The sequence below is a fragment of the Hevea brasiliensis genome, chromosome 4 (assembly GCF_030052815.1).
Source record: "Hevea brasiliensis isolate MT/VB/25A 57/8 chromosome 4, ASM3005281v1, whole genome shotgun sequence".
Taxonomy (NCBI): domain Eukaryota; kingdom Viridiplantae; phylum Streptophyta; class Magnoliopsida; order Malpighiales; family Euphorbiaceae; genus Hevea; species Hevea brasiliensis.
In genome coordinates, this window is record NC_079496.1 from 28,411,552 (window position 1) to 28,439,504 (window position 27,953).

The following is a 27,953-nucleotide window of genomic DNA, read 5'->3' on the forward strand; positions in this document are numbered from 1 at the left end:
GGCTCCATTGCTATCCGTGCATTATCAACGTCATCGTTCAAGTTCCACACCTTCTATCAATAGATTTTGCTTAAAAATTCCTTGTTTCTTATCTTTAAATTCTACAATCGAGTTTTAGGTTGTACAAATCTCTTTTCTTTCTTTCCTCCGCTCTTCATAACTAAAATAACTAGAATTATAAGTGTTCTTTTTCACTAAATTTAATAAAATAATATTTTTTAGACGGAGTAAGTAAAACCTTTAACAAAATCAAAATAAAGATCCAAAAGAATCAAGAAATCTGGCATGAAAAAGAAGCCTAGCACTAGCTACTAGCTAGCGGCCTCGCACTACATTATCTAAGAGACGCAGAGCCGATAATGTTGAATTATATCATTAGGCAGAAGATAATTGCCATTTGATTAGTGACTACAACGTTGTTAACAAAAAATAAAATTTTAATAAACCAGTAATTATCCCATCTAGAAAAAAATATATAAATAAATTAGAAGCCCAAATCCATTTAAGCTAAAGTCGTAAGTGTTTTCTAAAGCTCGATTTAAAATTTCACACATACATCGAATATATTATTAAACACAAAACAATCTAGAATCACTTTAATAAGCACCAAAATCTCCAGCAGAAGAGATAGTTCATCGTGGGTCAAAACTCACTGCAGGTAGATGAGTAATAATAAAAGACTGAAGGCTTATGTAAAAGAATTCATATTTCTTTTCCTAATTGCTTATGGTCCAGATATAACAAATTTCAATGAAAAAAGAAGCAGATAAAAATAGTAATGATAATAATAATCAGCTATTCAGCTTGCTTGATACAGTGAATCAGAAACTAACCCCTCGATACATGAGTAGAAGAGCCTACTTTCTAACCAAAAAATGACGATCTATCTTCCATCATGTGTTCGCCTTGATCCTGACAGATATCTTCCTGAATCAGTAGTACTTCTACTCTTTAACTCTGCATGTTTGTCTTCCTTTTGATCAAGTGTTGTCTTTTGCTTCCGCAACATGTCATCTGCATATCGTCGCCACAAGATTTCCCGCTCTTTTCTAGGCATCTTGTTATACCTGGGATCAGACTTTAGAAGACGTTTAGCTGTTGACCATGAATCAAGAACTGTTTTTCCATTTTCTGTCTTCTGGGCAGCTGCTTCAGTATTTATGACTTCAGCTAACAGTGATTTAAAATCATGTGCACAGCGCTAAAGAAACAAACCACAAAACAAAAAAATTGTAAGAACATAACCATGTCAGAAAGTTATCCACAAAAGTATAATATATGCCAATAATATTCAAATAAATTAATGCGAAGTCCATCAAAAAGCCCATCAACGATACATCCATAGGCATACTTTATTCAGAATTTCAGAATTACCTCATACAACATCTTTAAGTGTTCTCGGAAGAGTCTCTCAGTATCAGACGGATCTAAATCAGGGTTAGTTGCACGTCCTTGAGGATCCTTCTCCAATTTGGACTTTGACTCTGTCCAAGAAGCCTAGCACATGGAATTAGCAGGTGAACAAATTGATTAGTACGGCTGGACCAAACCAAAATCAACCGAACTACTGGGAAAAATAAAACCATAACAAAATCGTCTATGGTGTGGGTCCTAAAGGAGGAAAATGGGAGACATATTTGAACAAACAAGTGTTTGCTTTCCTTCCTTTCTTCCAATAATGCTGTCGCATCAAAGAACTGTTTTCCAAATAACTCAAATGCATTTCTGTTTCATTTCCACCTGGCTAACGAAGGCTAAACAATTTTCTTTAGCACTTCAAATGATCAATGCAGTCCTATCTCTCATTGAGACAAGCAAACTAAAGGGAGATAACTAGTGCTCACAATATGATTTTAAGTTTCACTTGAAGCAAATTATAGATAGTGCAACGCACCAACTGATTATGAGGCATATTATTTTCAATTTTCAGTTTTCAGCCCGCAACACATCAGATTCGTGCATCAATGCCATTTAAGACCATTACTCATGCCCATATGATTACAAAGTTTAGCAAAACATTTGACAACACAACATATAATATTAAACTAACTTTCACTTGGAATTACTCAATTCATTTGAAAACAGAACAGACTCTTGATATGGTCCAGTCTGATACCACCCAGAATTGAATCATTAGTTATCAGAATATACCTGAGGATCCTTAATTGATTCCACAAGTAAAGCTTGAAAAGATGCAACTGCCTCCTTCCTCCTAACTTTTACTCGCACCCTTTCCATTTCTTGTTCTTCTCTTTCCTTCCGCTTGCGCAACTCCCGTTCCCTCTCCTTTAACTTATCCTGGAAAAATAAAAGTTAAAAGAAAGCAGAAAACTTAGACACAAGTCAGCACAAATATATAGATAACTGCTGAATAATCACACATGCAAAAATCAGAAAATATAAGCATATACCTGCTCTTCCCTTCTAACTTTTGCCTCCCGTTCTTCTTCATCTTCTGCAGCTTTTAGCTCAGATATGTACTCATTGAATAAAACTTCCCTATCTTCATGCTTTACTGATTTGTACCTTGGATCATTCCTTAGGCTTTCCTTCACCTGCAACAATGACAAAGTAACACTAAATAATTGTTATATGTAAAAATTCAACAAAATAGAGCATCTCATATTTCTTTCCTGATATCAAAATCATACTTTTGGTATGTTGGATTCTATTGACAGAATGAAGGTGAAGTTCATTTGGATAGAGTTTTGTTGCCTAAATGCAATCAATTCAAGTATTTAGGTTCTATCATTCAAAATAATGGAGTTTTAGATGATGTGACCAAGAGGATCAATACAGGATAGACGAAACGGAGGATTGTGACATTTGTATTATGCAACAAAGTGAAGGTAAATTCTATAGGATTATGGTCATACTAGCTATGTTTTATGGGAATGAATGTTGGGCATCTGAGATGCAACATACCCACAAGATGAGTGTAACAGAAGTGCAAATGTTAAAATAGATATTTGGTAACACGATAATAAATAAGATTAGGAATAACCACATCCGTCAGAAATGCATGTAGCAAATATTGGAGATAAAATAAGAGAGAGTTGATTAAGATGGTTTGGTCATGTCCAACGCAGAGAATCAAATGCCCCAGTAGTGTAATAAATTAGTAGGGAAAAGGAGAGACCTAAAATGATGTAGAGGAAAGTAGTATTAAATGATTTACAATTTTTGGGTATGTCTAACAGAGCGGAATGAAGAAAACGAATCCATATAGCCATCCCCAACTAGTTGTTATCGTTGTAATGCATTCATCCTAAACAATGCATGTTACATCAAGACCAAGTAGCTTCCATCAAAAAAAATTATTGGAGCAGCACCCGTATGCAAAATGAACAGGAAAACTAGAAAATTAAATTTATAACTTATATAGTATCCATAAACAATAGTAACATTTTACTGCAGCTAAAAGTTTTGGCCCAAAACTAAGCATCTGGCACTGACCAAACCAATGCTGTCAAATGATCTCCTTGGCGTTGTAAAATAACACTAGGTGCCCTCAAACCCTAGGCATTACACACCTATCCAAAATTAGCCTCACATTTTTGAATAAAATGCATAATAATTTATATGAGAAGCTGTATAACACATCCAGAGAAAAAAGCTAAACAAATAAAAATATTAATTTTAATTGGAAGCCCTTATATGAGTTGCCGGCACCTTTTTATTATTATTGTTTATCCCTTCAACTGAAACCACACCTCACCCCATAAAACTCTTTTTTTATATCAATTTTCTTAACATTAGGCCTAATCTTTCAATTACAGAACTTGTAAAAAAAAGCTTTTGGTAAAATAAAACTTTTTGATGTTGTGTACTTTTCTTTGATTGTTATTTTTCTTTACAACTGTAAATTGTTAAGTTTTATGCTTATCACTGTAAGTAATTTGCTCGAATGCACAAAATTTAATGAAGATTTTTTGTAATTTTAGGTTTCTTAATCAATAAAAAAAAGGTCCTTCGACAGGATATACTGATGTACATGCATATTTGGTTAAATTAAAGTTCCAAATGTTGGTTACTTGATTTGTGCTTCACTAATCATGAAGTGGTGACTAATAAAGTCCAACTCCATTCATTTGTGATACTGGCCGCAAATGATTCCACACTCAATATTAAAACCTGCCCTGGATGTATTTTATTGAATGGAAGCATCATTTGTTTAAGAACATACCTTGGACCAACGGGAATTGACAGTTAGATCGCCTTTGTCTCGAAGCATTGACTTGAAACTAGCAACAGCTGCTGCTCGTTCAGCTTGAGCCTTTTCTTGTGCTGCCTTCTTCAAAAGAATAACTCTACAATGGAAGCAAAAACTTTGCTTAATTAACTAATGTGACATAACTAACAGACTCAATAACAAAAGGCCATTAAAATGCGTATAGAGAGAGATTCAATGGCTAAATGACACCCAAATTGAAAATGAGAACCTGATCATAGCCTATTACTCAGCTCACACATGTAGCTTTAGGGATTTGAACAAAATAATCTAGACTAGTAAACAGTTCAAGTAAATCCAGGTAAGGATCTGAGTAAAATAAAATATGCTGAAAAAATCAATCACGCTATATGTTACAGGTGCTCACACACAACATGAATCTTTTTTTTTTTTTCTGTAGATGACACAATATGAATCTGAATTATGTGGAAACATGCAGAAAATTTCTCCAACAGAAAGCAGCAATTCATAGATTTCAAAATTGTTTCAGTTTGATTTTAGCAAGTTATACAGATTATATGTGGTCCAAATAAGTCATTAAACCATCACCACCATATGCTGCCCAGGCACCACTAGTTAAATAATCCTCAGTTACCCAGAAATATCTTCCATTCTTTTAAGAAAAGAAAAATCGTCATGCAATCTGTGAGCGTGGATGTGCCTGTACAGAGCATTTCATTATCCAGAAAACCACCATAGCCAAATTAAACACATAATTGACATATTATAATTTCCCCATAGATAAACCAGTATTTATCAAATTAGTTCAACTGAATTACTAAAAAATTAAATATTATAAACTACTTAAAGTGTTTATCAAATGCCAAGTTGCAGAAAAAGGAAATTCTGGACTTCCATTAATGAACCACCTATAAAGAACAATGTCATGTGGACTTTACATAATATAAAATACCTTGAAATGAATATACAAACTTGCAAATTATTTTAACAAGAATAATTCTTAAGAACTACTGAAGCATTGAAGCAAATGAAATATAAACCTGATAAGAAATTTGGTGCTCAAAGAACTAATGACTACAAAATAAAATTAATATTTAAAAATGTAAGATTGCCTCAAGAAAAAAAAAGTAGTCTGAAATGAAGTAGTTTAGAATCTGCAACTTGAAATTAACCCCAAGTCCAAGGGCTCAGGAGTTTCAGTCCCAATTTTCAATTGATGGCACACCTGCATTTCAGTATGCTCATCGGTCCCACCAAGCACAGACCAACACCACATTACAATGGATTTTATAAGTTAATATCCAACTACGAAAATATTCCCTTTACTGCAGTAATCAATATCACCTAATTGGCCAGAATATAACCAAAAGCAGAATTAAAAGTTCCATACATGGTAACAGTTGGCTGACTTGACAATGATCATAAATTCTTGATGGATAATGCTAATAAAAATCTAAAGCCAGGTTCTCCTCACCGAGCAATACCTTTCATTTAATAAGTGCTCTCGATCTTTGCGGTCCACAGCCTCAAACCGCGGATCACTGCCCCACTTCTTTCTGAAAGTTTGATAATCAGTGTTTTGATCAATATCCTGAAATAAAATATCAGGTTGGTAAGTAATCTGCAGTCATCAGTTTTAAGTTTCAACAACAAAAATAGCTTGTAAGAAATATTATCCCAAAAAGGAACAGCTGAGCTGAAGTTAGTCCATGAAACCTCAGATGCTACTGCCAGCAACTGCTTGAATCCCTCTATTGCAGCCCTCTGAGCTGCTCGTTTTTCCTTGCGTTCCTCCTCAGCACGTGTTTTAACATAGTGCTCAAACAAGGACCTCCTAGCAGAATGACTAGGGATAGCCTGCACCAGAACAATGCTTTTATGATAAGAAAAGCGCTAGCTAATGAACCCTTAATAGGGTATAATTAGAGAAGCAAAAAATCATTCAGAGGACGTTCAAAATAATGCATAACAAAGAATCAGAAGCCACGCCTAGCACCGTATCAATCCATTCCCCTATACAGGGCTGTGCATGCTTTCACAAATATATATGCATTGGCAATAAGCCCATTATTATGGAAGCAGAATAAATTTAAGCCTTTCACGTGGTAAGAAGATATCATTGGAGTTAAATGCATAATGAAGAAAAACAGATGTACTATTGGATGGATTGCAAATACAAGAAAAGAAAGCATGCATGTTAAACAGAACATTCAAACCTCACTTTCTTCAGTTACCATACTCAAGGCAGCAACTCCCTTTACTAAAACGTCCTCAAACAAAATTAGAAAATCATAACATTCATCACAAATTACTTCTTTTTCTAAATAGAGTTGCATAATTGATAACCTTAAGGAATGATACAAATTTAAATATCTCATGAATTTCTTGTTATTGCATTGTTAGAAATTGACATGAAACCTTGACATATCATACAAATCATTTACGTGCTTGTTGCAGTTTGAGGTACCCATGTGCCTTACCAAACTATCATAACTTGCATAATTGAAATCCTTAAGGAATGATACAAATTCAAATATCTCATGAATTTCTTGCTATTGTATTGTCGCAAATTGACATGAAACCTTCACATATACAAATCATTTATGTGCTTGTTGCAGTTTGAGATACCCATGTGCATCACCAAACTATCATAAGTAAGATCTACCAAAGTCAATGTTCAATTCACAAAAAATAAACCTATAACCTCATTTTCAAAAGAAATATGCATTTTGGGGTTGATTTTACTGGGATTCAAAAGTGATGGGGCTCAGCAACAAACTACTTAGAATCTCTCTCTCTCTCTCTCTCTCTCTCTCTCTCCCAAACTCAAATGTTCAATTCACAAAAACTAACCTATAACTGCATTTTGAAACAAGTCATGTATTTTGGATTTGATTTTATTGGGATCCAAAAGTGATGGAGCTTAGCAACAAACTGGTTAGAATTGCAAGTTCATTTTGCTTGCATAAAATAACTCTCGAGAAAAATTTAAGAAACCAACCAGGTTGAGAAATAGATAATAACCAGGTTGTTCAGGAAGATAGCCTAGTGCTTAGTGATGTGCAATCGGTCAGTTATCCCAACATTTTCAGACCAAACCAAAGATTCTCAAATTTATCACTTAACTTACCAAACTGAACATTATCTACAGTCAAAGAACACCGAGCTGAAATTATCTACAATTGGTCAGTCATCTCAAAATTTTTAGGCCAAACTGAATCAACTGAAATTCTCAAACTTACCACCAAAATGAACATTATCTAAAATCAAATAACACCAAACCGAAAAGTTTACTTGGTTTAATCGATTTTTTCATCCATGTTTCAATTTACCAATACAAACCATGAATGACACTCAAATCCAAACCAGTGTAATTAGACCCAGCCCGGAGTTTGACCCGGCCGAGGTACCCAGTCGATGGGTTATTGGTTCTATAAGTAAGACACTAGTTCAATCAATATCTTATTAAAAATTAATTAACTATAACACCCATTAATAGAAATAAATAAATAAATCTAATTAATTAATTTTTAATTATTTAAAATCAAACTTTCAACATTTACTAGGTTATATATATTTTAATGGTGTTTTTAAATTTTATATAAAAGTATTTCAATTTTAATTATTATTATTATTATTATATATTTTTCCAATTTTTCTATAAATGTGTAACTACCTTTTAATATTTATGAAATACAAATTATATATATATATATATATATATATATATATATATATATATATATATATATATATATTAAAAAAAATAAACATATTATTTATAAAATTTATTGTAAAAAATAAAAGATATAGCAGTTTGCTTGTGGAGTGAAGGAAAAATGGGGTTTTCTTTGTTGACCAAAAATGATTATCTTTTAGCTTTATTTTGTATTAAAGATTAATAAAAGTCACAAAGATTTTGATATGACCTAATGTGCACCACGAACCACGTGAGGAATAAGCCACCTAGGTAGAACTCACCCTTGAAAACCAGCTTGCAAGGGGAGGGTGCCTAGGAACTTATTAACCTCTCACCAAAGTTATTCCTTAGCGATGTGAGATTGTAACAATACCCCACGCTTAGAGAACCAACGTCCTCGTTGGTCACGGCCATGTTGTTCACGGCTAACACCCTACACATCAGACCACCTTTCCTTACACCATGGGTCTAGGCCACCACTCTGCGAGCCACCACTCCTAGGCCACTACTCCCAGTGCCAAGTCTGGCAAGATAAGGCTGACTCTAATACCAATTGATATAAACTGTTGTGCATCACGAACCATGTGAGGAATAGCCACCTAGGTAGAACTCACTCTTGAAAATCGGCTTGCAAGGAGAGGAGCCTAGGGACTTATTAACCTCTCACTAAAATTGTTTCTTAGCAATGTGGGATCGTAAAAATTATTGATATGAACTGTTGTGCACCATGAACCACGTGAAAAATAGGCTACCTAGATAGAACTCACCATTGAAAACCGACTTAAAAAGGAAGGGTGCCTGGGGACTTATTAACCTCTCAACAAAGTTGTTCCTTAGCGATGTGGGATCATAACAATATCCCACGCTTGGAGAACTAATGTCCTCGCTGGTCATGACCATGTTGGTCATGGTTACGTTGGTCACAGCTAGTATCCTACACATTAGACCACCTGTCCTTACATAATGGGCCTAGGCCACCACTTCGATTGTCGGGTCTCGCAAGATGGGATTGGCTTTGATACCAACTGATATGAACTGTTGTGCACCATGAACCACGTGAGAAATAGGCCACCTAAAAGAACTCACCCTTGAAAACCGACTTGCAAGGGAAAGGTGTCTAAGGACTTATTAACCTCCCACTAAAGTTGTTCCTTAGCGATGTGAGACCGTAACAGATTTGAACAAATAAGATGATGCTAGCAGTGACTTGTACTGTAAATGAGAGGACTTTCTTTTGCCTAATTAAATTTTCAATATTCACTAAGTCATTTTAGAAATAAATTATTAAATAATACTAGAAAATTGAATAAAATATATTTACTTCTATAAATTATTTAAAAATTTTATTAAGATTTAAAATTTAAAATTACTATTATTGATAATATAAGAAATAGTTAACTTTATTTATTATAAAAATAAAATAAAATAATTTTTTAGTAAAAAAAATTATCCATTTTATATATAATAATTTAATTGACAAAATAATTTTATAATGAAATTTTGTAATAAAATAATTATTATGGGATAAAAGATATATATTTTGGAACAAAAAATATACTACTTTCAAGTTAGCTGAATTGGCTGCGACTTTAAAGATCTCTTATAATGTCTTGGGTGCAATTCTCCTAGCCAACACTCCAAAAAAAAAAAAAAAAAAAAATTCCTCCTATTGATTGGTCAAACTAGCTGAGTCAAACAGATCACATAAGGATCAAACAAGTCACACCAGGTCACTCTCTTGTCCAATCAGATTACAAATGCAAATCAGTTTGGGGTCCGGGTCATCAGTTCATGTTAATAATCTAAACTACCAGAAATAGCAAGGGGGGGGGGGGGGGGGGTGTGGGGGTTGGTGGGGGAAGAGAGAGAGAGAGAGAGAGAATTCACAAAATCATGGACAAATCATACACAAGCTATTATTAAAATAAATAAAAGCTGTAAAAATACTCATAGCAACTCAGCAAGGGCAAAGCTCTTAATAAAGATAAAGAACACAAAAGCATGCATATAGAGTTTTAGATGAAAAATTCCTTGACAACTTTGAAATAAACCTCTCGTCAAAGAGGTTGGTGAGTTCAGTCCAATCTTTTAATGCAACTGTGACTCGAATGTAAAAATCTTCTTCACACAATCACACTTAAACATGGTTGATTTTAGAGAGATAAAAAGATAAATATGGCTTTTGACGGTAAATCACAGATGGCGATATCACAAAAGGGCAAGAATGCCTAAAAATGTACAAAAGCAGAAAAATTTTGTATTTCCACTTCTGATGTTGGCTTTATTGGCATGATGTAACAATAGGCTTAAACCAGAAAAACCCAAAGTAAGAAAGATAAGCTATAGGCAAGAAAGATAAGCTATAGGCAATTGCTCCTTAAAGTCACTATCTCAACAAGGTGTTGCTAATGATTTATTTCCCAACAAAACCCTCACGAAAGGATACAAATGATAAGTATGATTTTTACCTAGTTACAATGGCAAAAAGTAGCATATTTAAAACACATAAAATAATTTCACCTCATCAAAAGTATGCAGATATATGAATCCAACAAACCTGTTTCAAGGAGTTCCAGTTTTAGGAATGGTGCCTAATTCCCAAACAAAGTAATTCATAATTCTTTAGACACAACAAACCTTAAAACGAGGATCAAAAACTATCTTTGGCAGCTCCTTCTCCCATTTTGAGAATGGCGCTATTCCGCGCTCCTTTAGCATCTCCTGCACATCCCAGAGACATGATAAACACCAATAACAAATATTTCTCAAGGAAAGAAAGTTTTACTGAGCTAGAAAATTAGCAGTAACAAAAAACAATTCCAATTCTTTTAAAACGTTTATGCTCAACACACCTACATTTCTTTCTTTTCCCTATTTGAACTAGCAAGCCCTAATTCTATTAGTCCAGAGGTAACCCAATTACCAAGAACCAAACTCTATTCAACAAGGTCTTCATCATCTTTCCTTGAACACAATAACACATACTCTTCATAATGAATTTTATTAGCTTAACCACAGGAAAATTTATTACAAAAATGTGCAGAAGGAGACGATGGAAGATTAAAAATCAACCCATTTTACTTTTGCGTATATTTTGGTTAATAAACACAGGAAATTCATTCAATGGGATGTCTTATGAATTTTGGTCTATTTTTGGTGAATATGTTGGCTTAGTTAACAATATTTTTGGTGCCACAATGAATTGATAATAGGTTAGATGTTCATCCATTACGTTAGATTTTTATTATTTTTTAAATTAGGATTACAATATTAGAAATTACGCTACCCAGAATATCAGGATGATACGCGAATAAATTAAAAATATTCTAAGATTATTGTGCCCCCGCTTCCCACCCCCCCCCCCCCCCCCCCCACCCCCACAAAAAAAAAAAAAAAAAAAACAAACCTCCTAATTCTATTTCCGTATTTATCAGCTCACATCTCACAGCAACAAGCTTAAAAAAGGAAGGGGAAAGGACACCACATTAATTTGAAAATGTGTGAATTTTTGGCAAAAGAAAAGCAACAAAGATACCTTAAACTGGATAGTGCACTCCTCCTTTGTAGGCCCATTGTCTTCATCCTCTGAATCCGAAGAGGAGTCCGATACATTACCATCACCATCACCATTAGCATCCTTTGGCTTATCTTTGCTATTCTCACTTTGCAAACCCTTAGCTGAAGCTTCAATAGCTCTAGAGCCATTTGATTCTGCTGTTGCTAATCCTAATGAAACTGTTGAAGGGGAAGAAGTTACAGGAGTTCCTGAATCTTGCAGCTTTTTTTTTATCAAATCCAATGCAGATGATGCTCCTGGTGCACTTGACGCTCTAAGAGCTATGGCCTCACGGCCACCTGTGCTAACAGCAGAAGCACTCAGACTAATTGGAGCAGATCCTTTTTCAGTCAAGACATTAGTGCGTGACAATTCATGTTCTCTTGATACTTCAGCTTCCTGCTTCTTTTTCAGTTCCATCACTTCACTTGGGATCTGCCAGCTGCTCAACTGATGAAGAAAACATAATAAAAGCAAGAGGGCAACAATTAGTCCAAGGAAAATTACTTACAAATGGCAACTTTAGTTATATATTTGAAATAGACAAATAGTAAATTTCGATTGTTGCATATGAAAGAAGGAAAACATCCAAAGTAACTGATTTTCACAAAGATGTCCCCAAAAATAACCAAGAAAATCAACATGATAAAATCAGCTGAAAAATCATTATGGAAAATGCAAAACTTATCAACACCACCACCCAAGTCTTCAAAAGAAAAGATTAATGAACATTAAGTCTCATACATAGTTAGAGAGAAGCCAGATGTTTTAGCAAGTAATTTACCCAATTAGTTGCTGTCAACAGATAAGAGTGATAAATCGTAAGATCCGTCATTCTTACACATGAAGATACTGGTCTTCTCTCACTTAAAAACCACCATCCTTTCTAATACACATGACCAAGAGTCCAAAAGCCAACCTCATTTTGCATAATATTAGTTGTCCTTGGACTAATACAGCCATAAAACATATGCCACTAACAAATTTTCACAGATGTTTCTGCACAATATTAGCAACTAAAGAAAGTGAATGAAACTACTCTTTGGAGTACATAGACCAATCATATGCATAACAATACCTTAGTTTTGCTGTTGTAGTAATATTTTTTTCCATCATTTGTTGTGATCAAGGCCCAGTCAGTACCAGCCAAATTCTCCCTAAAAGGAAAAATAAATGAATTAAATTAAGAATTTAGCAATTTATGTTGTCACTTTAACTTTCATAACCTCCCCTAACAACTTTAATAGCCAAAACTTATAATTAATTAACCAAAAAAAGAAGTCAAACGACAACAAAACACTGGACGAGATAAAATAATACACGCCATGAGCAACATACAAACCAAAACATATGAATGGGAACTATATATAATTTTGAATAAGCAATGTAGGCACCATGCTGAATGAAAAGTCTGAAGTAATTTTTAAGCAGTGCTGTTAATGGTACTTGACAAACTTGGGCACCAACGACTCTAGGAGCCAAGGCAGAGTCAATGAATTAAAACTTAAAATTTATGCTTAACGAAATGAGAGAGTTTTATCATGCATAATAAGAAAAAAAGGCTAAAAGAACCATTTTATTGATTTATTTGGCCTAATAGGCATAGCGCAAAGGATAGAGATACAAATCCTAAACTTGTGAGAAGCAAGGGAGAGAAATTTTTTTTTTTCAATTCAATTAAGCTTTTATCCCAAAAATTTAGAGTCGGCTATATGGATTCGCTTTCTCCACTCTAAACGATATTAAGTTAAATCCTCAGAAATGTGTAATGCTTCTAGGTCATGTTGTACTACTCTCCTCCAAGTCAATTTAGGTCTACTCATTTTTTTCTTTCTATCCTCTAACCTAATATGCTCTACTTGTCTAACTGGAGCCTCCGTATGTCTACGCTTCACATGACCAAACCATCTCAATCTCCCTTCTCTCAACTTATCTTCAATTGGCACCACTCCTACCTTTTCTCTAATACTCTCATTACGGACTTTATTTAGTCTAGTATGACCACTCATCCACCTTAACATTCTCATCTCTGCAACTCTTATCTTAGACGCATGCGATTCTTTTAGTGCCCAACACTCACTACCATATAACATAGCCGATCGTATGGCTGTACAATAAAATTTCCCTTTTAACTTATTGGGAATTTTATGATCACATAAAACTCCCGTGGCACGTCTCTACTTTAACCATCCGGCTTTAATCCTATGACTAACATCCTCCTCACATCCCCCATCTACTTGAAAGATTGAACCTAGATATTTAAAGTGATTACTTTAGGACAGTACCACTCCATTCAAATTAACTCCTTCCCTATCACCAGTTTGGCCTTTACTGAACTTGCAATGCATGTATTCTGTCTTCGTTCTACTTAACTTAAAACCCTTTAATTCTAGAGTACTTCTCCAAAGCTCTAGCTTTCTATTGACTCCTCGTGTCTCATCTATCAAAACAATATCATCCGCAAACAACATGCACCAAGAAATACTCTGCTGTATATGTTTCGTCAATTCATCTAAAACTAATGTAAAAAGGTAAGGGCTTATGGCTGATCCTTGGTGTAATCCAATTGAGATTGGAAAATCTCGTGTCCTCTCCCACTGTGCGCACAATAGTAGTTGCTCCTTCATACATATCTTTCAACACTTGTATGTACCTAATAGATACCCTCTTTTGTTCTAACACATTCTATAAGACATCTTTTGGAACACTATCATAAGCCTTCTCAAAATCAATAAAAACCATGTGTAGATCTTTCTTCACATCTCTCTATTTCTCCATCAAGCTTCTAATGAGAAAGATCGCTTCCATAGTTAAACGACCGGGCATGAAACCAAATTGATTAAGAGAGATAGAAGTATCCTAGCGTAGTCGATACTCCACAACTCTCTCCCACAACTTCACAGTATGGCTCATGAGTTTAATTCCCCTATAGTTCGAGCAACTCTTTATGTCTCCCTTATTTTTAAAAATAGGTACTAAAATACTCCTCCATTCATCAGGCATTTTCTTTGAGTTTAGAATCTTATTAAATAATTTAGTTAACCATGCCACTCCCATATCTCCTAAACACTTCCACACTTCAATTGGTATTTTATCAGGTCCACAGGCTTTACCCACTTTCATTCTCTTAAGTGCTTCCTTTACTTTTAAAGATCTAATCCTTCTAGTATAATTCACATTCTTTTCTATTGTTCCATAGTCTATATCACGCTATTACCATTTTGACTATTATTAAAAAGATCATTAAAATAACTTCTCCATCTTTCTTTAATGTCCTCGTCTTTCACCAACACTTTTCCTTCTTTATCCTTAATGCACCTAACTTGATTCAGATCTTGACATTTCTTTTCTCTCCCCCTTGCTAATCTATAAATATCTTTCTCCCATTCTTTAGTTCCAAGTTCCTCATATAACTTTTCAAAGGCGTGTGCTCTTGCTTGACTAACTGTCTTTTTTGCCTCTTTCTTTGCTATCTTGTACTGTTCATATGCCTCATAAGGGAGAGAAATAAAAGAAAAAAATAAACCATTAAAATAATAATATTTTACTTGATTCAACAATAAAAAAAAATAATTTTTTTTTATCAGTTTAAGTTTGATTGCCAAAAAAATTGATAAACTTAAAAGATTGCCTAAAATTGATAAGGCACACAAAGATTTAGATTATTTTAGACAATCAGCAGCCCAATTGCATCCAATTGAATTTATTGCTAAAAAGGAAAGGAATGTCAAAGTTTCTGGTATAAATTGATAAGATTAGAAGAGTTAACTAAAATTGAAAGGGGTGCCAAGGTTTGACAATTTTTTCATGATTTGGTCTTATTTAAAAAATGTTCTAAGAATAATTTTATTGTTATGGAAAGTCAATCACTATATTATTTCTCAGTATATTCTGTATTCTGCATTCCTATTTAAGATTTCTTCCTAATTAGTAGAACACAATTATAGGAATCAATTGTGTGTGTGTGTGTGTGTATATATATATATATATATATATATATATACACAGATTAATTAAAATCAAGGAGAATCATCTCTTTCTACATGGTATCAGAACAGGTCATCTATCTAGGGTGACTATTTGTTCTCACTACCCAGCTCAGGAGAAATCTTGACCGCCAACCAACCGTCCCTTCTGATCTAGTCGCCGGAATCCAAGCGCATGAGGCTCACGCGCACAACTCAGGCTTTCGCCGTTTCTTTACTCGCCAGCACGTGGAGGAGCGTCCGCCGACCGTTTTGACTCCAATCAGCATCGCCGGCGTCGCCTCAACCCCCTCATTCCACCACTGTGTGCTGTTGCCTAATCCAGTAGGCTATTAAAGGACTTCTGAGGTTTGGCTCGTAGATTCTATTTCGGTATTTGCTTAATTTGTGATTTTGGGTTATTTTACGGCTGTAAGCACTTTGGATTAGCGTTTCGATTATTTTTCTTTGTCTCAGCAAATGGCAGACAATAAGAATGTTATTTCTGATGTGATTACGATGATGACTAAGATCACGGAATACAAACTTAATTGTTCGAATTACCTGGAGTGGAGTAAGACTGTTAGAGTCTATTTGCGTAGCATTGATAAGGATAATCACCTTACTAAAGACCAACCTACTGATGATACACAGCAAACTTGGCTAAGGGAGGATGCTCGGTTGTTTTTGCAGCTTCGGAACTCGACTCACAGTGAGGTAATTAGTTTAATTAATCACTGTGAATTTGTTAAGGAATTAATGGATTACTTAGATTTTCTGTATTCTAGTAAAGGGAATATCTCCCGTATTTATGATGTTTGTAAGGCATTCTACCGTGCTAAGAAAGAGGATAAATCTCTCACGGCTTATTTTATGGACTTTAAACGAGTATATGAGGAACTTAATATATTGTTGCCTTTTAGTTCTGATGTGAAAGTTCAGCAGGCCCAACGTGAGCAACTGGTTGTTATGAGTTTTCTTGCAGGCCTTCCTTTAGAGTATGAGACTGCTAAATCTCAGATTCTCTCCAATTCTGAGATTTCCTCTTTGCATGAAACGTTCACATGGGTCCTTCGTACAGAGAGTACTCAATCTTCACAGCCTGTCAATAGTGCTCTTATTAGCCGTAATCCAAATGGACAACAGGGTGATAGAAGAGGAAGTAGAGGAAGTAGAGGAGAAATTACAGGCAACAGAGGTAATCACCGTAATGGGGAGGCTAGTTCTAATCATGAGTCAAAAGGAGTCATTTGTTATTATTGCCATGAGCCTGGCCATACAAAATATAATTATCCGCAACTTCAAAGAAAAAATAAGAGATCACAGATGGCAAATATGACAACAGAAGATTCTACAGTATCTTCCTTTGAGAAAAATGTTTTGGTATCTGCAGAGAATTTTGCATAGTTTTCCTAGTATCAGGCAACTCTAAAACCTACCAATTCCCCTGTCACTGCGATCTCTGAGTCAGGTAAATCCACTACATGACTTGTGTCTTCCTCATCCAAATGGGTTATTGATTCTAGTATGACAGATCACATGACAGGTAATTCTAGTCTTCTATCTGCTTTTCAGTCTAATCTCACTTCCTCTATCGTTACTTTAGCTGATGGTTCTACTTCTTGTATCATGGGTTCTGGAACTGCGAACCCGACTTCGTCAATTTCTTTATTATCTGTTTTATGTCTATCAAAATTCTCTTTTAATCTACTTTCTATTAGTAAACTTACTCGTACCTTAAATTGTTCTATTTCCTTTTGTACTGACCAGTGTTTGTTTCAAGATCTTACGACGAAGCAGATTATTGATAAAGGACGTGAGTCAGCTAGTCTCTACATTCTGGAAAATCATGTACCGCGATCGCTTGTTTGCTCCAGTACCTTAACACCTCTTGAAGTTCATTGTAAATTGAGTCATCCTTCTTTATCTACCATGAAGAAGCTGTGTCCTCAGTTTCAATCTTTATCAGTACTAGAATGTGAGTCGTGTCAGTTTGTAAAACATCATCGTTTGCCTTCTGCGTCTAGAGTCAATAAACCAGCTTCATCCCCTTTTGAGTTAGTTCATTCTGATGTTTGGGGTCCTTGTTTTGTTTATTCTAAAACTGGATTTCGTTATTTTGTTACTTTTGTTGATGATTACTCTCGTGTTACCAGGTTATATTTAATGAAAAATCGTTCTGAGTTATTTTCTATCTTTTGTGCCTTTTGTAAAGAAATCAAAACTCAATTTAATATTTCTGTACGCATATTAAGAAGTGACAAAGCCAAAGGATATTTTTCAGCATAATTTCAGTCTTATATGACATAAAATGGCATTCTTCATCAGTCTTCTTGTGTTATCGATACCCCATCCCAAAATGGCATAGCCAGAAAAAAAAAATCGGCATCTTCTTAAGGTAACTCGTGCTCTTCTTTTTCATATGAAAGTTCTTAAACACTTTTTAGCGGATGCAGTTTCTACGGCATGTTTTTTTATCAATCGTATGCCGTCTTCTATCCTTAATGGAGATATTCCTTATACTGCTTTGTTTCCTACAAAATCTTTGTTCCCTGTTGAACTTCGTATTTTTTATTGTACCTGTTTTGTGCATGATGTTAGTCTACAGATTACTAAATTGGGTCAGAAATCTCTCAAATTTGTCTCTAAACACTTTTTAGCGGATGCAGTTTCTACGGCATGTTTTTTTATCAATCGTATGCCGTCTTCTATTCTTAATGGAGATATTCCTTATACTGCTTTGTTTCCTACAAAATCTTTGTTCCCTGTTGAACTTCGTATTTTTTATTGTACCTGTTTTGTGCATGATGTTAGTCTACAGATTACTAAATTGGGTCAGAAATCTCTCAAATTTGTCTTCCTTGAGTACTCCTAGCTCTAAAAAGGGTACCGTTGTTTCTCTCCTACTCTTAATCGCTATCTTGTTTCTGCAGATGTCACATTTTTTGAATCCACTCCATTCTTTCCTCGATCATCTGTGTATGAGAATCAGGGGGAGGAGGATGATCTCTTAATATATACTGTCCAACCAATATCTAGTCCTCTCCCACAGCCTGTTCCTTCTGTCTCTAGACCTACTCGACCTCCCGTTGTTCATGTTTATTTTAGGAGATTGAAGATTCCTAACTCAGATCCTCCACCAGCTACTTCGTTGGGAGATCCTATACCTCATACTAATCATGATTCTGACCTAGACTTACCCATTGCTCTTCGTAAAGATAAGCGTTCATGCACTTACCCTATCTCTTCTTTTGTTTATTATAATCAATTGTCTTCTTATTCTCAGTGTTTTGTTACTTCTTTAGACTCTGTTCTTATCCCTAATATTGTTGGTGAGGCACTGTCTCATCCTGGCTAGTGTGCTGCTATGAAAGAGGAAATGAAGGCTTTAGATGCTAATGGTACATGAGAACTGTTGCCTTTGTCCACTAGTAAGAAAGCTATTGGTTGCAAATGGGTATTTACAGTAAAGGTAAATCCTGATGGTTCTGTGGCTAGGTTAAAAGCACGTCTTGTGGCAAAAGGATATGCTCAGGCATATGGGGTTGATTACTCTGATACTTTTTCTCCTGTAGCTAAACTTAGGATAAATTTTGACAACTGTCCCTGAACTTATCTAGTTGTAACATTACAGTCCCTAAACTTAAAAATATAACATAAAACCCCATCAACTTTCAAATTTTGTACAGTAAAGTCCCTCTAACCTCTAATTATCGATTTTCCAGTTAGACACTGACCTAGATAGTTTTAGCATGGAGTTTAGTCAGTATATCTCTTCTCTCTTAAGTAATGTGTAAATTGAATCCCCTTTCTGTAAACAGAATAATTTTTCATGTGTAGAGAGAATAATTTTACACTTTGCATAAGAGATGAGAGAGAAATGTTGACTAAACACTATATGGGAGCTGTTCACATCAGTTTCTAACTGGAAAATTAATAATTGAAAGTCAGAGGGATTTTACTGTGTAAAATTTAAAAGTTTAGGCAGTTTTATGCTACATTTTAAAGTTGAAGGACTGTAGTGTTACAACCATATAAGTTCAATGACAGGTGTTGAAATTTATCCGCTAAACTTACTTCTGTTCGCTTGTTTATCTCCTTAGCAGCTACATATGATTGGCCCCTGCACCAATTGGATATCAAGAATGCTTTCTTTCATGGTGATCTTCAGGAGGAGGTGTATATGGAGCAACTGCCTAGGTTTGTTGTTCAAGGGGAGTTGGGTAAAGTTTGTAGGCTTCGGAATTCTCTCTATGACTTGAAACAAAGTCCTAAGGCCTGGTTTGGGAGATTCAGTGAAGCAGTACAAGAATTTGATATACAAAAGAGTAAGTGTGATCACTCATTATTTTATAGGCAATCTAAGGCTGGTCTAATTTTCCTGGTAGTCTATGTGGATGACATTGTCATCACTGAGAGTAACTCTGTAGGTATTTAATCTCTTAAAACCTTCCTCTAAACCCAGTTTCAAACTAAAGACTTGGGATTAATAAAGTATTTCTTGAGTATTAAAGTTATGAAAAGTAAAAAGGGTATTTTTTTGTCTCAAAAAAAATGTCATCGATCTATTGACAGAGACAGGAAAATTAGGTGCTAAGTCTTGCAATACACCAATGACTCCAAATTTACAACTGTTAGCAGGGGATAGTGAGTTGTTTGAAGATCCAGAGAGATACAGGAGATTAATAGAAAAATTGAACTACCTTACAGTCACTCATCCTGACATTGCTTATGCTGTTAGTGTGATAAATCAGTTTATATCTTCTCCAACTGTTGCTCATTGGGAAGCCTTGGGACAAATCTTGTGTTATCTGAAGGACACTCCAGAAAGAGGTTTGTTATATGGTAATCATGGGCATTTGAATATTGAATGTTTTTCAGATACCGACTAGGCTGGATCTAAGGTTGACAAGAGGTCAACTACTGAATATTGTGTTTTTGTTGAAGGAAATTTGGTGTCTTGGAGAAGCAAAAAGCAGAGTGTAGTTTCTCGATCTAGTGCTGAATCGGAATACAGAGCCATGGCACAATCAGTATGTGACCTCCCTACCTGCAAAATTGTGGTGTGATAATCAAGTTGCTCTCCATATTGCTTCTAATCTGGTGTTTCATAAGCGAACCAAACATATTGAGATTGATTGTCACTTTGTTCGTGAAAAGATTCAACAACAGATCATCTCAACAGAACATATCAAAAATGGAAAGCAGCTAGGAGATATTTTCACAAAAGCTCTGAATGAAGCTAGGATTGACTACATTTATAATAAGTTGGACATAATTAACATCTATGATCCAACTTGAGGGGGAGTGTTATGGAAAGTCAATCACTATATTATTTCTCTGTATATTTTATATTCCATATTCTTATTTAGGATTTCCTAATTAGGATTTTTTTCTAATTAGTAGAACACAATTATAGGAATCAATTGTATATATATATACCCATGTACAGATTAATTGAAATCAAGGAGAATCATCTCTTTCTACATTTATGAACACTTCCTTACATAATCTTAACTTGACATTTGGCCAAATCTCAACATAATCACTGTTTTTTAAGCTAAACTCCTAAAAAATCTTGAGTTTTTAGGTTCTCTACACTCATTTTGGGTCTTCTAACACATTTTCTCTCCCTAGGTATTCTTTCTCCCTCTGTGTGTTCTTATTGATTTTTTGTTCATTTTTTCTATTTTTATTACTATATTTTTGCTTTGCAATATATATATATATATATATATATATATATATATGAGTGTATTAGTTGATCTATTTGTAAATCAAAGTATTTTGTCCATTTGTACAATCTTGTATGAGAAAATCACTTCCTTTACCCCTTTGCAATTGAACACCCATTAATGATACTAGTTAATTTGTTCAAAATCTTACACATGATTTTTTTTTTTTGGCTTGAAACATCAAAACATCAGTTATTGCCGTGAATTTGTAGGGCCTTTATCTACAATCGTAACCATTTGTATTTGTTAAGATGAACTTAGTATATTTATTCATAGCAATTGTTTCTTGTTTAACCTCATGAGCTCTACATGATAGTATATTATTTTTTGTATTCTTTTAACCCCAAAGAAAAGTTAAGACGTTTTTTTTAATTTAGTTGATAATCTTTCATGATAAATCATCTTTTTGTCTTTTCCTTTTCAAATGTTGCTATGATAAGGAGATGGATCGTTAGCTAATTGACATGATGCATTATTGAAATGCTTATGCATTGCTAGTAAATTTCTTTTGATCTTCTTACTATTGTTGCTATGATTGATCTTAGTGGGTTAAGTCTATGCTTATTGCATGTACAAATTGTTTTAATACATGTTGTGTTGATTGCTGTGACAAATTATTAATTTTCCTTTCACTTTGCTTTGCTTGCTATTATGGTTTGTGTTGTGTTTGTGTTGCAGTTTGGCAATTGGTGAATTAATTGCCTATTATGATAAATTATGATCAGTTAGGCTTATGTGGCAGTTGTTCTCAGTTTTTTTGTGTTTAATGGGCTGTGGTTCTGCTATGTTGGCCCTCTTGTGTACAATGTCCAGTTCCTTAGCCTTTCCCTAACCTCCTCCAAAAGCATGACTATCAAACAAAAAGCCTGTAAAATTCCTCGGCATATGGGTGAGTCCAATAGTAAATGACCAGCCACCTAGTCCTCTCGAAACCCTCCTCCTTTTGAGTACCCTAACCCTATTGTTAGAATGGATGATGAAGGCTATGTCTCTTTTGCCAGAAGGTTTGTCCACCCTCGGCGACCTATTCTGTCTGTAAATCACTACACCCAGCATGGGTTTGTAGCTCCCTTTGCAACCCAGGATTGGGGCAACCTAGTTACCACCTTAGCACCTACACACCAACACATTGACAAGACTTTTATGCAAAACTCTACCCATTTATTCACCAACATCCCCCCCACTCTGGTCAGTTTTATCAATGGCCAGAGAATCTCACTCACTCCTAGCCTTATAGCTCGTCATCTAGGTGTCCCAAATGAAGGAATCATTGTCTCCCCTCACTCATAAATGGATATCAATCCCTTCTCTCCCCTCCAACAAACAAACACAATCGCACAAAACCCCCTGATATATATGAGCCATCTAGGTTGGTGTACTCTGATCTTTATGCTTCACCAAAAGTTCTCCACCACATTATCACCTATGAGATCTTGCCTATATTAGGACAACGGACAGACTTAACCCATTCAAACATCTTTGTGTCTTGAGACGACTTGCCTATTAGAAGGACAACAGTTGAACATTACCCAGATTATAATTCAGACCATTGTTGACTCTCTCAGGCTTAAGAATGGTTGTCTGGCCTATGGGCGTCTCCTCACCCATGTCCTGGACCTTGGTTTTGACCTAAATACTAAGGTTCCTATGCCCCTAACAGGTGACTGTGAGCCTTTCTCTATTGGTACACTAGTACACATAGGGCACACATAGGGCTCTACTTGCAATACAATGCTTGCATCAACACGAAGAAGGCCTACATGCCTTCGATGAGAGATCAGAGAGTTGCAGAGCACAGAGCTATGGATGTAGGTGGCAATGATGCTAGAGCTAACACTAGAACCACCACTGGAGTTGCCCAAACTAAGCATAGGAGTCTTTTTGGACCAACCATGATCTATATGCCATGGACCGCATCGAGTTGAGAGGTGTTCAAATGGAGGATCGTCATATTCGAATGGGGGATCAACATATTAGGATGGAGGAGCAAATGATGTAGATGCACACACTTCTCCAGCATTTTTCTCACATGTTCCCTCCTCCAACTCATCAGTGACTTTATTACTTTTATGCTTTTGATTGGCTTATCTTTTGTATTCACTTTTGGCACTTATACTTTCTTCCCCTTTGATGATGTTAAAAGGGGGAAGTTATTGTGGATATACATTGTGGATACATTTCACACACACACACACACATGCGCGCACACACACACACACACACACACACACTCATACATATATTGCTTTTTGATTGATGTATAATTGTGTGTAGAAGTGAAGAGAATTGATGATAGGATTATCTTCTTTTTCCAATGCTAATTTCAAGGAGATAATTCTATCACTAATTCTCTTCACTTCCACCATATGATTTGAGTCATGGTTCTACCATGACTCCTACCCCATTTCTATTCTTCTCAACCCAGAGTACCACAATTTATAACTGGTGTTACCAATCTCTAGCTTTTCTCACCCCGTCCAATTAGTTTCTTTAAAACAAGCTATGTAAACCCTCCTCTTCATAGTATCCACGAGCTCCATTGACTTTCCAATCAACGATTATATGTTCCAACCCTATTCTCCTAGACTAACTTCTTTATTCGCACTCTTCCATCAAAATGCAGGAACCTTGCCCATTTTATTGCTTGCACCACCTCCAGTGGTTTGACTAACTTTTTTACCCATACCCGTCCATGATATGGTTACCTTTGCCTATAATCTGATGCACCCAGGAGGCAATGCGTCAAAACTCCTTACTCATTTAACACTACATCCAGGTGTCAAAGTAGCATGTGCCTAGGCAAGCACAACCCCACATTTAAATCAAAAGAATCCATTCTCATAAGAATTGACTGAGTTTTACATTGAACTTCAACCTACTACAACCATTTTCCTTTAAAAGGGCATGGGATCGAAATCCCTTACTAAATAAGTGCAATTCACGTTTCAACAACTGAATTGATATAATCCACGTATTGTGTTCCAAATTGCCATACCAACTAAGCCCACCAATTGCATACCCTATATCTAGCTAAGTGGTGTAACGCATAGCCGTACCAAAATCCAAGATGTATCTCATTCTAAGTACCTATGTGTCACACTTCCACCTTCCTACAAAATTCATTCATTCATTCATTCTTTATCTAGTTCATCCTTATATTTCCGCACGTCCATTTGAGGATACTTATCTTCGCCACACTAATTGTGAGTACATCATTGCACATTTCTTTACTGCCGAATAGTCACTGCATACATCACAGTTGGTCAAATCATGAAGCTACAGAACTTTCCCTTCAATTTATAATTTATTTTGCAATCACCTAAGAATTTTGTCACACTTCTCCATTAGGGTGTCTTATTTAAGTTGCACCACCATTCACTAGTTTTAAATATTTATTATCTATCAAAGAAAAGTTTATACATGACAAATAGTAGAACACATATATATAAACCCCTTCAATTGAAGAAAACTCATACTCAAGTTTATAACTTGCTTTATTTCCCTACTTCTTTAAGATTTATATTTTTAGTCAAATTCCTAGTTAGTTTAGGATTTCAATTTGGGACAACAAGCTTCCCTATAATAAGTGTTGCTAGAACAATAATATTCCGCAAATAAAAATCCATATTATCACAAATATTGTTTTTAGACTACAAAATTAGAAGCAATATATCAAGATCCACGAGGACTAAGAAACTTACATTGAAAATGGAGTTGGCTGCATGGGAACCTTCTCCATCTGCACCCACATCCGAACAAAACACAAATTTAGCATCTATCAGGAGTACCACCAATGTTAACAAGGTCACTAATGTAAAGCCATTCATTTTAACCAACAGGGGAAATTTTAGCCCTGTACTTTCAAACAATACACAAAATTAGCATCTATCAAGAGCAACACCAATTTAACATGGTGGTTAATGCAAAGCCATTCATTTTAACCAGTAGGGAAAATTTCAGCCCTCTTCAAGGATGCTGATTTCAGACATCAATATAGGTAAGCCAACAAAATAATGAGCAAATGGCAACAAAATAATTAGGATACAGCCAAAAAAAAATATTAAATTAAAAAAGACAGAAAACTGATTTGATACTTCAATATAGAGAAGGAAATAAAAGAAGAAGATATTGAGCTCAATACCATTAACAATTTAAGTTGAACAAACTAAAGAAGAATAAGCAGAAGAAAACGCTTTCTTGATGTGCTGCAATGAACACATTCCTAGTCACACTAAGCTATCTATACATACTTAGCTTATCAACTTAAAATACAAAAAATACCGTTTCAAGGCCAAATAATGAGCATAGCCATGCTAACAATCACAACTTGGAAATGGGTATCACCAAGTCACATGTTTTATTCCTAAAATTATCATATAAAAATATTGAAAAAAAGGTAGAAGAAGAAAAAGTAGAAGAAGAAATCTGAACATTTGATACCTCCCCCTTAAAGCCGGCAGGTTTCTTATAAGTCGACTCTCCTGTTGAAGCATTATAATAGTAAAGTAGTCCTGCTTCAGTCCTGTGGGCAGTCCAAGAATCTAATGGTTCGTTGTTAGCAGTATTGTCTTTGGAGCCAATGTCATGGATATGATCCTTCTCATCTGCAAAGCCCCATGTGATATTAATGACAAAATTTCATTCAGTGTAACTTTAGCGAAGAATAAACAATTCTTACATTGTAATTTTATCAGTAACCTAGCATGAAACCCTGAGCATACCAATTCCAGGAGGAGGTAATTCTTTCTGCATCTCTGGAGTGCCAATAAACTGATGACCTGAAGCAGAAGAAGACGGAAGATTTGCACCTACAGTTCCAACAGGCGTAACACCAGGAGGTTGAGAATCAGGCAACGGGAAAGAAGGGCGAGAGATGGCATGTGCTGGCAACGGAAAGGATCCAGTAAAAACAGTAGGATACGGCATAAATGGTGGCCTGGGCATGCCACCAATCTGTGGGGGCTGAAACCAGAGTCCCTGAGGGGAAGCAGCCATAGCAGGTAAAGATGGATAAGGAGCGTAATTTTGTTGCTGAACTACAGGATTTGGAGCATTAGTAGTAGCGAGCATGATAGGTCTCTGAACTGAAGATGAGGCAGAATCAACAGCTACAGATGGAAGAGTCATTGAAGCACATGACGCCAATCCAGAGGGTCCAGGAGTTCCAGCTGACCCAGGAGGCACAAGAAAAGGAGTATTGATGGGTATGTGTGAAGTTGATGGGCCCAAGTTAGGAGACGAAGATAAAGTCTTTGTAGAACTTGAAGGAGGATGAAGGGAAAAGGGAATGGACTGAGGTACAGTTGAAGCAGATGACTGGGCATTGGCTTGTGGAACAGAAGCCGATGAATCCTGCAGTAGGTGAAGATTCTCAAACAATTAGTTCTTGGACCTGCAAGTTATTCTGTTACACATCTCCCATGTGTCTGAAATATTTCAAGTTTGTTTCCAGGTGTCATCAGTAAGTGATTCATGTATATATAATTCCATTGACAACCTTAGAATCACTGCAACTCAGAGGTATGTCCTTACCATTCTTTCCTCTATTTTTTTGGTCCTTAGTTGCCTTCTTCTTCTTCTTCTTCTTCTTCTCCTTCTTCTTCTTCTTTTGTTGGTATTGTTTTTTGCCTCCTATAATTGAGTTTTTCTTCTGTGCTCCTGCTGAAAATCATGCAACCAAAATAAATAATTGACTTTCCTTAACAAAAAAAAAATGAGAAAACATGCAGAATAAAATTAGTAAAATTAAACATGCATATGAGATTTGGCATTTGTGTAGTTCTGGCGGCTCGCATACCAAAAAACACTTTTTGGCTACACACTGCCTACATCTAGAGATAGAAAAAATAAATATCAATTTTGCTGGTAAACCTTTTGTTTGTGAATCAAAAAAAGAAATTAAACTTGAAAAATTCAAAAAGGAAAATTTTCCCTTCATTCTATTCTCTTCCTGATGCTGTTTTGCCAGTTTCTTCTCCCAAATTTTTCTATGCAAAAATCAAAATATAACCCACTTTCCTCAATCACAAAAAAGAGAGAAATTTTTATTGGGCTTGCATAAACATTAAATGAAAACAGAATTATACAAATATATTGAAGAATACAGGAAAAAAGGAAATCACCGTACCTGAAATTGATGCCGAGGGCCACGAGTCGCGTGTGAACTGAAATTGATGTTGAAATGCAGAAGAGGAGAGGAAGAGAAAATGTGAATGTGAATGGTGGTGAGATTGTCTTATGAAGATTGACGGAGAGGAGAGTGATATGGCAGACTAGGGTTGCAGAAGGGGAGAGAAGAAGAGGAGAATGGCAGCCAAAAACGTGTAACCGAGGAAGTGAGTTTGAGGGTTTTATTCCATTCAACTGAAATGGCGTCGTTTAAGGGGCAGAATTGTATTTCTAGGAAATAAGTCTTTAAAAGCAACGCGCGCAGATTAAATTAAAGAAATGAAATATAAAATGGGCTACTGACAATAAAAATCCAAGCCTTTAAAATTCGGATAATTTAATGACTTTTTAAATTAAAATATATATATATATATATATATATATCTAAAATCCAAAAGCTAATTTGAAAATTTTGAACTTTGTCGCATGAATAGTTATGTTGAAATGCCATGTCACACTTTTAATAGATTTAATTCATCTCATCACTTAATCATGTTTAATAATTCTAACCCACTATGTTTACTAAATTTCAATATGCCCATTACATATATGATAACCTTAGCCCAATATATTCCCCCCTTTAATTAAATGTGTAACACTTCTACATATATAGTCCTGTGTAAATCACTGTTCTGAT

The 27,953-nt window shown here is 35.3% G+C and overlaps 1 protein-coding gene across 2 annotated transcripts; it reads right to left on the reverse strand.

The window, feature by feature from the left end:
* Positions 1-688: 688 nt before the first annotated feature.
* On the reverse strand, positions 689-27,490 carry LOC110663272 (pre-mRNA-processing protein 40C). Of its 2 annotated transcripts, none has more exons than XM_058145672.1 (15): positions 27,276-27,490; positions 26,681-26,809; positions 25,870-26,500; positions 25,589-25,752; positions 24,850-24,887; positions 12,527-12,605; positions 11,428-11,898; positions 10,530-10,613; positions 5,909-6,049; positions 5,677-5,783; positions 4,187-4,310; positions 2,412-2,555; positions 2,152-2,298; positions 1,375-1,497; positions 689-1,201 (listed from the first exon to the last, which is right to left on the reverse strand). In XM_058145672.1, the coding sequence occupies exons 2-15, from the start codon at positions 26,681-26,683 to the stop codon at positions 884-886; spliced, it is 2,574 nt and encodes an 857-aa protein (XP_058001655.1). In that variant the 5' UTR covers positions 26,684-26,809; positions 27,276-27,490; the 3' UTR covers positions 689-883. The 2 variants fall into 2 exon arrangements, with proteins under 2 accessions (XP_058001655.1, XP_021678230.2); XM_021822538.2 differs by having other exon boundaries at positions 26,681-26,806; positions 27,276-27,484.
* Positions 27,491-27,953: the final 463 nt, after the last annotated feature.

Bases quoted from the DNA above. Each gene is read 5' to 3' on its own strand.
- LOC110663272 (XM_058145672.1), bottom strand. The intron at 12,606-24,849 runs GTAAGTTTCTTA...TTTTCCTTTTAG, and splicing joins CAGCCAACTCCATTTTCAAT to GGAGAATTTGGCTGGTACTG. The intron at 5,784-5,908 runs GTTTCATGGACT...ATTTTATTTCAG, and splicing joins TGCTGGCAGTAGCATCTGAG to GATATTGATCAAAACACTGA.